Genomic DNA, 14,815 nt, shown 5'->3' on the forward strand with positions numbered 1-14,815 from the left:
TCAGCAGCCATGGCTCACGGGCCCAGCCGCTCCGCGGCATGTGGGATCTTCCCGGACCGGCGCACGAACCCGTGTCCCCTGCATCGGCAGGCGGACTCTCAACCACTGTGCCACCAGGGAAGCCCTAGAGTTGTTTTACTTTAGTCCAAGGTTTTTTGCTAGGTTTGTGGTGATTAAAAGTCCCAGAATGAAAATAACTAGTGGATAAAAGTAAAAGCAACTATTGAACCAGGTAAACTAATGGTATTTATAGTATTTTTTTAATCTCAACATACAATCTACCTATTTTCCAAAACTGAGATGTATGTTTTTTTTCTTTTTTTTTTTTAGCTTTTAAGCAGGATGAAAGCTGATTGGCACTATTTCTGAAGAGCACGTTTTAGAAATATTCCTCATAATTTTCCAAGAGCAAAGCAAAAAGCCAACAGCAATCCTAAGAAGGCTCTAGATACCAACAAATACCAAATTCTACATGTAACATTAAACACATACACCTTTATGATAATAATCATTCTGTAATCACTTATAGATTTGCTGTCATACAAATCAACTTCCTTTCAACTTTCCATACAAAGAGGTAACATTTCTTGACAGGAATAAAAGGATAAAAATAAAACACTTGAACTTCATTATTTTCACCATATCTCATTATTAACACACGATTAAAATTCTACATTGAGTTAAAACCAACTTATTCTCAATAGATGTGATTATTTTGAGAAATGTTTTATCATGTGGTACAGAAAAAAATCTCTATTATCTATTAAAATTTCACATATAATTATGCATACAAAAAACTTTCATGATTCTACTTGTTTGGCCACTCTCCAACACACAAACATACACACACACACATATATACATTTGTTCTGTGTCCTGCATAACACCTATTATCCCTCAAAACACTACCCATGGACCAACTTTGGGAAATGCTGACTGAGCTCATCCAAAAAAAAAAAAAAAGAGAGAGAGACCTTTATGATTCAGACTTAATAACTAAGCTTAAGCTTGTCACAGTATAATGGTGTCTACTTCAAGCTATACATATTTCATAGCAAACATGACCCCTGTTCATTTATTCATTCATTCAACAAATACGCGTAAGTGATGTTCTAGACAAAATCTATCCTACTATGGAACTTATATTCTAGTGTGGGGGCAAAACAACAAATAAATAAGTATGTAAGTATATAATATGCCTAACAATGAACAGTACTATGGGAAAAATTAAGCAGAGTTAAGCCAGACAGTGTGGGAGAAGGAACTGGTTCAATTTTTATATATGTTGGTTAGAGAATGTCTCACTAGCAGCAACTTGAAGAAAACGAGGGAGCAGGTTTGGCAGATATGAGAGAACTTTCTAGAACAGAAGGAAGAGATACTGCAAAGGTCCAGAGATGGGAGCATGCTTGTATTGTAGGAGAAACAGCAAGAGACTGGTATTAGGGACTGAATGTTTATGTCCCCTGAAAATCCATGTGTTGAAACTTTACCTCCCAATGTGATGGTATTAGGAGGTGGGGCCTTTGGGACATCATTAGAATTAGGAGGTGAATGAGGGTGGAGCCCTCATGAACAGGATTAGTGCCCTTAAAAAGTCATGAGACAGCTTGCTTCCCCTCTGCTCCCCGCCAAGTGAGGACATGATGAGAAGGCAGCACTCCGCAACCTGGAAGAGGGCCCTCACCAGAATTCAACCATGCTGCCACCAGGATCTTGAACTTCCCAGCCTTCAGAACTGTGAGAAATTAATTTCCGTTGTTTATGAACCACCCAGTCTCTGGTACTCTGTTAGAGCTGCTCAGACTGACTCAGCTGGTGGGCAAGCCTGGAATGGAGTGAGCAGGGAGAGGTGCAGGGGATGCGGGCAAAGAGAACGGGGCTGGCTCCAGATCAAGGAGGGCTATGGGTTAAGGACTCTGGCTTTTACTGAGTGAAATGAGACACCTCTCAGAAGTTTTAATCAGAGAAGTGACTTCTGTGACTTTTTTTTTTTTTTTTGCGGTACGCGGGCCTCTCACTGCTGTGGCCTCTCCCGTTGCGGAGCACAGGCTCCGGACGCACAGGCTCAGCGGCCATGGCTCACGGGCCCAGCTGCTCTGCGGCATGTGGGATCTTCCCGGACCAGGGCACGAACCCGTGTCCCCTGCATCAGCAGGCAGACTCTCAACCACTGCGCCACCAGGGAAGCCCTCTGGGACATATTTCTGAAGGATCACGCTGACCACTGTGTTGAAAATAAACTAGAGGTGATAGAGCAGAAGCAAGGAGACCAGTAAAAAGGCGACTGCAATAATTGTCAGGTTTCCTGAAAAAGAACCCAAGGCAAAGTCTGGCTTCAAATGCTTTTTCTGGGAGGTAAAACCTCAAAGTAGCAAAAGTGAAGGTAGTGAGGAAGGGAAGGAGGGAAAGCAAACAAAAGGCAGCGCTTTACTAAATGTCACAGCTTCACAAGAAAGCCCAGCCAACCGCACTCTCAGAAGGCCTGGGTAAGACAGGCTGTCTTGGGGGAGGGACGCATCACAGGGGACAGAAGCCCTGCAGCGAAGACGCAACGTGGCCCAAGCAGCACGTCCCACGCGCCCATCTGCACTTGGGTGGGGACACGGGTGGGGGAGGAAGGCGAGGCGATGCCTCTGCTGAGCCCTCCCTCAGCCTCTCTCTTTGTGGTCTAGTCACCCCATGAGGGTGTCCAGGAACAGTACTCCTGTGTCCCCTCTAGTCGCAGACTACGACCACACTCACAACACTTCTGACACAAGATGTGTTTTTTCCCTACACGAAGCAGTTCTCTGTGACACCAGCTGGATGCCTACAGCTCAATTCAATTCTGACAGTATCTGCCTGAAGACAGCTTCAGACCCCACCAGTTCCGGGCTCAGCCCCACAGGACTGCCTCACTTCAGACACCAGTTTCAAATAGGAAATCCCCAGGTTAACCACAACTTCTATCCAACTTAACTGCAAATCAGAGGTCCCCATGACCCCCCTCCTTGGATTTGATCATTTCTAGAACATCTCATAAAACCCAGGGAAACACTTACTTAACGTTTACCAGTTTATTATATAATAAAGGATATTTTAAAGGATACGGATGATAAACAGCCAGATGAAGAGATCCGTAGGGCAAGTTCTGGAAGGGTCCCGAGTGCCGGAGCTTCTGTTCTCACGGATTGGGGTGCACAGGCCTCCCAGCACGTGGACACCTTCACCAACCCAGAAGTCTACAAACCCTATACGTTTAGGATTTTTATGGAAGCTTTATCATGGAAACATGATCAGTCAGTGATAATCTCCAGCCCCTTTCTCTTTCCCAGAGGATGGGGGTAGGACTGAAAGTTCCAAGCTTCTAATTATCACTTGATCTTTCTGGTGGCCAGTTCCCATTCTGAAGCCACCCAGGAGCCCAACAAGAGCCATCTCGTTAGTACAAAAGACATTCCTGTCACCCAGGGAATTCTAAGAGATTTAGGAGCTCTGTGTCAGGAACCAGAGTCAAAGACCAAATATTAGAACAAAAGATGCCCCTAGTGCTCTTATCACTGAGGAAATTACAAGGATTTTAGGAACTAGGTGTGTGTGTGTGTGTGTGTGTGTGTGTGTGTGTGTATTTTTCCCCCCTACTGTTTCACACGTATGACCCTCCCTTCCTCTCCACTTAGAGTCATGGTATCCAACCCCTCCAGACAGCTGCTGGAGCACCTAGATCCCAGGTCCACAGCCTGGTGCTTCATCTGAGTGCAGACACGGCAGAGAAACTGAGCATCCTGAGGATGAGAGCCAAGCCCCGACCCCCTGGCAGTGTTTCGGGATGAAGCAAGAGCAGGAGAATCGGGGGTGACACTGAACACGCAGCTCAGGGCCCAGGAGACTGATGAAACAGGACAGAGATGGGGTGGTACAGGTGAAGACGGAGAGGAAGGATGGAATTATAAATACGGCTTGAACGTAGAGCCTATGGAATTTGCTGATGTGAGTGAAAGAGAAGACACAGAGATGACTCCAAGACCTAGGGCTGGGCCCCTGGAAGAAGGGGGACGCCTGTCACTGGGATGAGGAAGGCCGCAAGGGGGGCACGTTTGGGAGGAGTAAGGAGAACAAGAGCTCAGTTTTGCACGTCTTTACAACAAAACAGGGATAACGGGAACACTAACACATCCCGCCACGTAGAAAAACTACAGAGAAGCTTACTTTAGACTTAGTCAAAGCTGTCGATATAATCAGACAGCCCTAGCCCTTCTCATTCACCGGCATCTCCCCCCATCGGTGCCCTCTTGTTGCCCATCAGGCATTTCCCAAGACAGCTGAGGAATGCTATTACACAGGGTGCTAACGGTGCTCCCCTTTCTCGCTGAAAAAAAAAAAAAGAACACCCTGCTCATATGTGTGAGGAAGTGCTGTTTTAAGCCAAACAGCGTCTTTTTTGCAGGGCTTCTCAACATCTGGGATACATTAATGCGTCCTGAGAATGATTCAAGGGCCAAAGTCATGAGAAGTTTTCTGAACTTACTTAACCATCAAGGCACACCGATTAATTCCTCAGAAGACTGGTGCACAGGATATCAGCCAGGAAGTGGCAAAACGAATCCGAGAACTCATTTTAATCCTTACTTCACTTGGCTGGTATTATCCGATCAGTCCTTAGATCCCCTCCTCTCTCTATTTTCATGGCACAATGTTCTCTTGGTTCTACTTCTTGCTCTCTAATTTTCCTGCTCAGTTTCTCTCCTTGACTATTACAGTAAGTCCCCTACACACAAATCCTCAAGTTGCGAACCTTCAAACATGTGACTGTGCATTCGCATGTCCGATCACGTAAGTTAGTTCACGTGTCTGGCGTACACTGTCATGTACGTGCATCTTCTGTAAGTGGGTGTGCTTCTGTGTACTTTACTGTACAGCACTGTATAGAGTACAGTAGTGCAGTATCTTTATTTCAAGCCCAGGATGTCCGGAAGCAAGCATAAAAGCAGAGGTGATGTAGCTGATACTGCTAGGAAGCGCCAAGCGATAACAATGGAAACTGTACTGTAAGATTAAAAATGTTTTCTTTATCTTTGCATTTGTTCTTTGTGTATTATTTGTGTGAAAAGTATTATAAACCTATTATAGTACTATATAGCCGATTGTGTTAGTTGGGTACTAGGCTAACTTTGTTGGACTTAACGAACATGCTCTAGGAACCGAACTCGTTCGTATGTAGGGGACTTCCTGTATTTATCTACCTAGCCACAAAAAAACAGCACCCTCGGTGTTCCATCTTGTTGGTCCTCTTCTCTGTACACTTGCATATACAGAGAAATAAATCCCCGTCTCCAGTCCTCTCTCCCTCAGCCCAAAATGCACAATTTCCATGGGTCCCAAGGAAAACTCAAACTCTGTAACTCTGAAATGGAACCTATTATTTCTCCCCAACCTTGACTGTACCATCTGTTAAATCATCCAAGTCAGAAATCTGGGTACCTAACATCCCAATAACTACCAGGTTTTGCTGCCTTTCAGATCTTGTATATCTTGTGAGTAAAAGTCTTCTCCATTTATTGGCTCTGCCTACATTCATCATCTCTCAACAATCACCTCCTAACTGACCACCTTGCCTCTAATCGCCTCACCCCTCCTGTGGTCATAGGGTAAAATTTCTAGAACATAACCCCAACAGGTTCATTAACCTTCCTTCACTAATCAGACTTAGAAGATAAAAATCCAAGCACCTTATCAGGTTATACATGGCATTTCATGATTTGGTAGCCTGTAAACACCTTCTACTGTCTTGGAGCATTTATATTGCAATAATATCTTAATACTTGTATGTATCCACATAGACCATGCTATTTCATGCCTGTGTGTCTGTACAGAATTCTCCTTTTGTCTGGTACATACTTTCCCTTTTTTACTCTCTGGAAAACTCCCAATCATCCTTCAAAATCCTGCTTGGTAAAAATATCATAACAAAATTGAACCACAAACGCCAATTATAAAAAAGAATATACCAATGGAAACATACACAAGCCACAAAATTAACACAAATAACAAGCATATGAAAATGTTCAACTTCCTAAGTAACATCATCAGTACTATTTATATATTATGTACCAGGAACTATACTAGCTCTATGTATACATTGTTTCATTAAATCCTAACAAGCCTATAAAGTTAGTATTGTTATCCCAATTTTATCAATAAGGGAATCCAACACAACTACGAGAAAAAAGCTAGTTACAATTAATGTGGGAATAAGAAAAGGAACTAAGATTTACTGAGTACCCACATTATTTTTCATTCATCAACTGTTTCATTTTACATTCATAATACCCTATGAGGAGGTATTATATCCATCTCACATACAGGGTACCTGGGCCCAGAAAGTTGAATAATTTTCCAATATTTAGACAGCTAGTATGTGGCAGACCTGTCTTATTCCTAAATAATGGCATTAATTTTATCACTCAGAGAAACACACAGAGTATTTCAGAAAACACTGGGACAGGTGCCACGAAAACGAACATGAAGTGGATCCAGGCTAGGAAATCTGTTCTCTAGTAGAGAAGGTAAGCTTCCTAGGGAGTCAACAGGGCAAAACGGAATATTCCACTCTCTTCAATGCCCTTCTCTTTTACTCTTCATTTTCATTCCGTATCATCTATAGTAGCTGTAAATGATTCTTTCCTTCACCAACTTATTCCTGTATAATTCAAATCTAGTCTGAAAGCTCTTTGACAACTTCAAACATTTAATAATCAGGTTCTTCTAAAGGCCATTCTTAACAACATATAATAACGTTATGACTTCTGAGAATAGTGGCCCACGTTGACTGAGCACTTCCTGTGTTCCAAGCTCTATTTACTGCTTTATTTTTATGCATTCATAATCCTCACAATTCCCCTTCGAGGTAGGTGTTATTATTATCCTCTTAAAGAAGAGGACACTGAGGCACCGAAAGCTTCATTCTTCCCCAAGGCCACGCAGCTAGGAAGCCCTTCTGACGACAGAACTGCGCTCCTAATGAGAGGCCTCTCCTTGGGCCGCTCCTACATAAACACTGTCCACTGTTACTCTCCCATGGAGCCAAATAACAATGACTTAAGACCAAGCTGCTGTAAAAACAAGCTATCCAATTTCAAATGATTGGACACTACCAAATGACTGCCAGAAAGAGTTGAAGTATCAAATATTAAAAAGAATGATTTGCAAAATTTTTAAAAACTATAATACCTGAAGGATTCCTAAAAGCAGTCGGCAAAGTTCATGTAAAATGGGAGGCATTTACTGCTGTTTCCTCCAAGTGAGTGGTTTCTATTCACTCTAAACTCCTCCCCTATCCTATCCTTTTGCTCTCTTCAGTGGACTTCTTAGTTGACTTCTCTAACTGGCTAATTTGGGAAGAATAAACTGGCCAGGGCTGCTCAGAACCCCCCTCCTCTTGGGAATGCGCTACCCACAGGGAACACACATTCTGCTTGCTTCTCCAGCTGTGCCCGGAAGGTAAGCTGCCGACTTCTCTGGTTGCACATGAGCTGACCCCCTTGGCCTTCTCACTGAGCTACATGCTCCAACTCAGCCTTTATTCGTAATAAAAATCATATAGATTTTGATTTCCTATTTGCCTTATTCTTCTGTTTTGTTTCTGTTTTTGTTCAGAATTAAGAAGAGGGGTACTATTTATTGAGCTCCCTAAAAAAACCCAATAGATAGGTCCTAACACAGAGTAAACTGGTCATCTATTCATTAACATGGGAGAAGTAATTTGATGTGTAGAATATAGTACCGTAAGTCCGCTACATACGAACGAGTTCCATTCCGAGAGCACACTTGTAAGTCTAATTTGTTAATAAGTCCAGCAAAGTTAGCCTACGTACCCACCTAACACAATCGGCCATATGGTACCATACTGTAATAGGTTTATAATACTTTTCACACAAATAATACATAACAAACAAACACAAAAAATAAAGAAAACATTTTTAATCTTACAGTACAGTTTCCATTGTTATCGCTCGGCGCTCCTTAGCAGTACCAGCTACAACACCGCTGCTTTTACGCTTGCTTCCACACTTGCTTCCAGACATCCTGGGCCCGAAATAAAGATACTGCACTACTGTACTCTATACAGTACTGTACAGTAAAGTACACAAAAGCACAACCACTTGTAGAGGATGCACACATGTGACAATGTACGCCAGAGACGTGAACTAACTTACCTGATTGGACATGTGAATGCAAGCTTGCACCTTTGAAGGTCTGTAGGTAGAGGACTTACTGTAATAAATACTCTGCAGTGAAGTACGCATTCATTTTTCATCACATAAAAGAAAGGTAATTCTGTCATCCAATGGAAAGTTGGGATGCTCCTCTCTGAATACAAAAAATTCATTCTACATATTTCTTCCTTGTATTTCAAGTTCAGAGAAAAAACAATCTAATAACTCCCATAGACACCAAACAACAAATGATACATATTTTTAAACGGGACACATTTTTGTCTTGCTTTACTTTAAATCTGACAGTAAGTCATACAAGAATAACTGTGGGAAAATAGGCATAAAGAGGACATCTTTACAACCTCAAAGGATAAATATAAAAGAAAAAAAGTTAAGCAGTTCAAATTTCAGCCCCTTACAACTGGTGTTTCAAAACTACCCCTGGTGACATTCAGCTCTACATTTCATCATAATGTACTTATCCCATTCAGTTATAAGCACACCAAATCACAAAGTAGTTTGGTAGAATCCCAAGCTGGAATATAAGTCATTGAGAAATAAAGACAAAAGAGATTCAGAAAATGAATAACTATGACAGGCCTATCCTTTTAACAGAAAATATTAAGGCTGGGTAACTCTTACTAAATATGAATAAGTATTATGTGGCTAAAACTCAAAACCAACACCTTGAAAGACCTTTCAAAATTATTTGGGAGGGCAAGACGTTTTGCTTTTAAGGCTGTCCCAATAGTTGACTAGATATATAATAGTAATCAGCTAGAGCTTTCCTTTATTCACCACCTTAAACCACATTTTACTCTTTCTCTAGTATTATATTTTATGAGAAAAGCAGATTCTTATTTGCTAACCATTCATATCTGCAGGTGTCCTTGCAGGTTCCACTGCTATTTAACTCATGAAACTACTATTTCTACTACTTTCTGAAAAATGTTTTCACTTGGAAGATTCTCTAGCCAAAACTCTACAGGCTATGAAGGCATAAATAAAATCAAAGTGGTAATAAGTGGTTCCTGTACAGGGGCAAATATGTATTAAAGAATGCAATGACATTTACTATGCTTGTGGCCATCTAGAATCTTTGCCTACGTTTCCTGTTGTTCAAAATTTTGCCACTTTACGAGTCCCTTCTTCCCAAAACTGAAGTCAGAACTCACTCTCCCAGCTTTCTTAGTCTGGCAATGGGATCTAATGGCCACCAACCAACTGCATTCTCACCTAACTTCAATTCAGAAATAGCAATGTAAGAAAGCAAATGAGAAAACTCATCTTTTTTGGTAAGAGAGGTGGTAAAGATGCCCCTTTCAGGGCAAAAGTGTGACAGCACTTCTCACCTCCAGTCCCCAGCATTACTGGTGGAAGCTGTGATGTCAGTATGAGGACTCGTGGGGCCGGTGCCCGGAATGTGGTTCGAATGGTGCTCCCATTCTCTTGACCTGTTTGTTGGGTGTCCTGTAAATTCTGTGGGCTTCCAAATGCCCTTTAAAAACTTTTTTTCTGCTGATGTTAGCTAGAGAGTGGATTCTGTGGTTTGCAACTATGAATTTTGTATTATACAAAAATTTGGACTAAGCAAACTATGGTTTTACCAACGTGACGGTAGAGTGAATACCAATTCAATAATAAACTCAATAGTCCGCTACAGAGAAACCTGTCACAAGTGTGCTTCTGTGCTACAGGTGGTACAGGAACAAAGAAAAATACCACAGAACGAGGACTAAGTTAACACATGGACATGCAGATATAAAATAAAGTTAAAAGAAACTTAGAAGATACAGAAGCATCTATGTAGTTACTGCAACAATACAATAGCATATACAGCTAAGGATGAAAAATGTTTATTGATGTATTAAAAGGTCCATTGGGTTTGAAGAAAATCTGTCATGCTGCCAAAGAAATTAAATATACCTTTGATAACTACTAGAATTCAGTTATGTGAGAGAAAATATTTATAAATCATATACCTCATAAAAGATCAACATCCAGAATATATACAGAACTCACACAACAGAACAACAAAAAAGACCCAATTCCAAAATGAGTAGAGGACTTAGATATTTCTCCAAAGAAGATACACAAATGGCGAATAAGCACATGAAAACATGTTCAACTTCCTTAGTTATTAGGGAAAATGGAAATCAAAGCACAATGGGATATTTTTTCACACCCATTAGTATGACTATTATCAAAAAAAACAGAAAAAGGGAATAACAAGTCAAGAATGTGGAAATAAAGAAATTGGAACCTTCATGCATTGCCCTTGGGAATATAAAATTGTGCAGCCACTAAAGAAGACAATTTACTGGTTCTTCAAAAAGTTAAACACAGAGCTACCATATGATCCAGCAATTCTACTCCTCGGTATATATTCAAAAGAACTAAAAACAGGGATTCAGATACATACATATAAACCAATGTTCACAGCAGTATTATTCACAATAGCCAACGGGTGGAAACAACCCACGGGTCCATCAACAGATGAATGGATAAGCAAAATATGGTATATGCATATAATGGACAATTATTCAACCATAAAAAGGAATGAAGCACTGATGCATACTACAACATGGATGAACCTTGAAAACATCACACTAAGTGAAATAAGCCAGACACAAAAGGACAAATATTGTATATTGCAGTTATAGAAGGTACCCAGTAAAGACAAATTGGTAGAGACAAAGCAGAATGGTGGTTACCGGGGGCTGGGGGAGAGGAGATGGGGAGTTGTTATTTAGAGAATAGAGTTCCTGTTTTGGGGATGATGAAAAGGTTCTGGAAACAGACAACAGTGATGACTGTACAACACTGTGAATGTAGTACTTAAGCTACCGAATACGCTGGAAAATGGTTAAAACGGCACATTTTGTTATGCATATTTTACTGCAGAAAAAAATGCAGTCATAAACCTTATCTGGAAATTTGCCAAAGTTTAAATTCAGTATTATTCCTGTTGGCTGCTTCTTATTATTTAAGATATAGATTCAATTAGTGGATCTAACTAGAAAAATGGCAACATAGATAGCATGGTTAAGAGGTCGGGTTAAGAGACCTAGGTTATAGGGACTTCCCTGGTGGTCCAGTGGTTAAGACTCTGGCTTCAGCTAAGATCCCACATGCCACGTGGGCAAAAAATTTAAAAACTTTTTTTAATTAAAAAAAAAAAGAGAGACCTAGGTTATAATACTGGCTCTACCGTTAACTAGCTTATTACATACTTAAAACAGGGCCTGACGTAATTGTTGCAGTTAATCGGCATTGTTATTAGTTTGTATTATTATATAAAAAACCCCATGGAAAACGGCAATGCATTTTATTACAGAAACATTTTAAACTTTGGCACATCAAATAAATGAACATTGGGGCTTCCCTGGTGGCGCAGTGGTTGAGAGTCTGCCTGCCGATGCAGGGACACGGGTTCGTGCCCCGGTCCGGGACGATCTCACATGCCGCGGAGCGGCTGGGCCCGTGAGCCATGGCCCCTGAGCCTGCGCATCCGAAGCCTGTGCTCCGCAACCGGAGAGGCCACAACAGTGAGAGGCCCGCGTAACCCAAAAATAATAATAATAATAATAAAATAAATGAACATTGGAAGAGAAGCGTGCAGGGTGATTAAGACGCAATATCCCTAGTACGTACGTCGACCTCAAACCAAAAGATGAGAGAGAGTCCAGGTAGAGAGGCAGCAGGAAGGCTACTCTGGATCACAGGGTCAGTTAAGGCAGGCTCCTCTGAACTAAGCCATGGAAGATGAAATGCAGCTGCAGTGGAAAAGTCTACAGTTAAAGCACTCTGGGTGGAGACAACAGCACAAGCAAAGGCCAGAACATAACAGGAACTTTGAGAGTTTGAGAAACAGAGAAAGGAGACCTGCAAGCCTGGAAAAGAGAAGCAGGGGAGAGATAAGGTTGAAGAGGTGGACAGAAGCCAGATCTCACAGGCCTACTAAGAAGAGGGGCTGTGATTCTAACCTCAGAGGGAAACCACTGAAGCAGAGTGACACGATCCAGTTTACTGGGTAAGAGATCACTTTGTTACTATGTGGAGAAAGGATGGAGTAGGAAAGCAGAGTGGAAGCAGTTGGGAAGGAAGTAGGGGAGCAGTTGGGAAACTAGTTTTAATAATTTAAGTGAAAGATGATATAGCTTAGATTCGAGATGGTAGCAATAGTAATAGAAATATGTGTACAAATTCAGGTTGCATTGGCTAGTACGAGGGAAAATATCTAATTAACCCCCCAAAAGATGCAGATTAAAATTATACAATTTCCCCTATCAAATTCACAAAGGTTAAAAATGGATAATACAAACTCTGAGGAATATGTAGTTTGAGGAGGCACTCAGAAACCTCTGAGAAGCAGTTTGCTACGTTATCAAAAGTCTTTAAAAATTCTCATAATTTTTGACTTAGTACCTAGCACATAGTCTTTTATTAATTAATTTGACTTCTAGAAAACACACTAAAGAGAAAAATCAAGGTTTATGCTGAATAATTAATTGCAGCACATTTATACTTGCAAAAAAAGGGGGGAAATATCGAACATTCAACACTTAAGGAGTAGCTGAATTATAGCTTGTGATAAAGCACTACATAACCATTAAAATCATGTTCATTAAGGGGTTTCAAGGTATGGAGAAAATGCTGACATTATACAATCCTAGAAAATTAACTAAGAGAGCAAATAATGTTAAAGTTTTGTTTTGTTTTCCTGCTGGTAAATTTTGGTATGCGAACTGAACATAAAGAGCCATCAAATAATTGGTAGGCAAGAAAAATTTAATAATCACTAACCTCTTCTAGAATCAAAACTCAATATATATGCTCAGAAAATGTATGTGCTCAACTCATTACATACTGTCCGTATCTTACGGTATTGGTCTCTTGTTATCTTTGGTACTAAAAAAAAGGAAGCAGGGAAGTTTCAGTTTTGCGGTTGTCATAGTAATTTAAGAATAAACATGTGCGTTCCAAATCTATTTGTCACTCTATACCTCCAGTGCCTAGCACAGTACCTGGAACATAAGAGGAGCTCAATAAATATTTTTGAGTGAATGTCACTGAAAATAAACCTTGCAGTTCCAACTTAGGACCAAAGAAATTTAAAAACCTCAACATGGAAAAGATATATAAAATCGTGACAATACTTTATAATATTGTGAGTGGCTACAAGGTACCAGGCATTATTAAAGGTTTTACCCACTTTTTCTTTAATCCTCATAATTCTCCATCTCTGAATTACTTTTCACGTTGTGAAACTAGGAAACAGGCTCAAAAATGTGAAGGTCACACTGCAACTAAGTTTGAACTCAGGGCTTCTGGCGCCTAAATGTACCCAGACATGAAGTAACAAGACGTTTCTTTTCAATGATCAGAACTGACCGGGATTTTCCTCCAGGCTTCCCCTACAGTTCTGCTGAGTGTTCACTAACTTCTATGTGGCACTGTAGTTATCCCGTTGAAGATTCGTCCCTCACCTGCAGAACCCAGCCCAGTGACCTCCCCTCCCCCGCTGTGACCTCCTCGAGGGTGAAGGACCTAGTTTCCACGCCGCTGGTGACAGCCATACCGAATTGGGGATTAGCACAGGGCAGGGGGCTCACCCCTCCCCCTTTGGCGGTACCGTTTTGGTTTGACTTTACATCCAAGCCTTGCGGATCTGGACTTACAAACTGGGTCCTGGCAGGTGCCCCGCCCGCCCTTCGGACCAGGCTCGCGGCGGGAGGGAGGGAGTCTCCGCCCGCAGGGGCGGCTGGGGCGCCGAGCCGACGGTTTCTATGACAACCGAGCAACTCCCGCGCGCGCGCGCGCGCGCGCGCACACACACACACACACACACACACACACTCACACACACACACTCACACACACATACACAGTTTCCCCTGCAGTCTCCGCCCCTAGTGTCTCGCCGCTCCGCCCCTCCCAGGAGCCCGAGCTCTGACCACCAACAACGCGCGAGGCAGGAGGCGCCCTGTGCCCTCTTACCTCTCAGCGCCTGGTGCATACCCCCAATGCCGCTGTACAGCTCCAGGACCCGCAGGGGCTCCATCCCCACGCCGCCGCCACCGCCGCCGCCGCCTCCGCCTCGGAACTAGGCCTGCCGGTCCCGTGGCTCCTCCTTCCCCCCGGCAGCGCCGCTCCCTCGCTTTTGGTTCCGCCGCTTTTCAGTACCACCCCCCCGCCCCCTCCTCTTAAAAGCTCAGGCTCACGGCTTCACAGGACAGCGCGGGGCCCAGGGCTGGCAGAGATTAGCAGGTGGAGAAAGGGCCGAAAGCACCAAGGCCTCCCAAGTGAATGGCGGCCACTCCTTGGCCTGATTTACGCTCCATCTTCCTTTTAAGGTGTATTCAGGAGCCTTGGGAGGGAAAAAGAAAATCTGGGGCTCAGTAGAGGGGCGAAATCTGCCTTTGCCTCAAAGTGAATTAACACGGGTTAGAATCCAGAAAAACTTATATTTCAGGCATGCTGCTTTTCTGTCCCTTGGAAGCCTAAAGCGTCCAAACCTTTCTTCCATTAGCCTTGAGCACGTACCGCCTGGTGTTGGGCCTTAGCTTGAGTGATGGAGATAAATCAGCCTCTCGCCCAGAGAAGGTGCCAGAGTT

General features: G+C 42.4%; 1 protein-coding gene across 6 annotated transcripts in view; it reads right to left on the reverse strand.

Moving 5' to 3' along the window:
• TRDMT1 (tRNA aspartic acid methyltransferase 1) overlaps nt 1–14,359 on the reverse strand; it is a 59,513-nt gene extending 45,154 nt beyond the window's left edge. For 2 of the 6 annotated variants that reach the window (XM_027121971.1, XM_027121970.1), the window contains exon 1: nt 14,199–14,298. Coding sequence is in view for 2 of the 6 variants with exons in the window: in XM_027121970.1 (XP_026977771.1) it covers nt 14,199–14,262 (64 nt within the window). In the remaining 4 variants the exon portion in view is untranslated. Of the gene's footprint in view, nt 1–13,592; nt 13,805–13,833; nt 13,941–14,198 lie in introns of those variants that run through there. The other 4 variants (XM_027121974.1, XM_027121972.1, XM_027121973.1 and 1 more) reach the window with 4 other exon arrangements.
• Nucleotides 14,360–14,815: the final 456 nt, after the last annotated feature.

The sequence above is a fragment of the Aethalodelphis obliquidens genome, unplaced genomic scaffold (assembly GCF_003676395.1).
Source record: "Aethalodelphis obliquidens isolate GAN/ISIS:26980383/991018 unplaced genomic scaffold, ASM367639v1 scaffold23, whole genome shotgun sequence".
In the NCBI taxonomy this organism is placed as follows: Eukaryota; Metazoa; Chordata; class Mammalia; order Artiodactyla; family Delphinidae; genus Aethalodelphis; species Aethalodelphis obliquidens.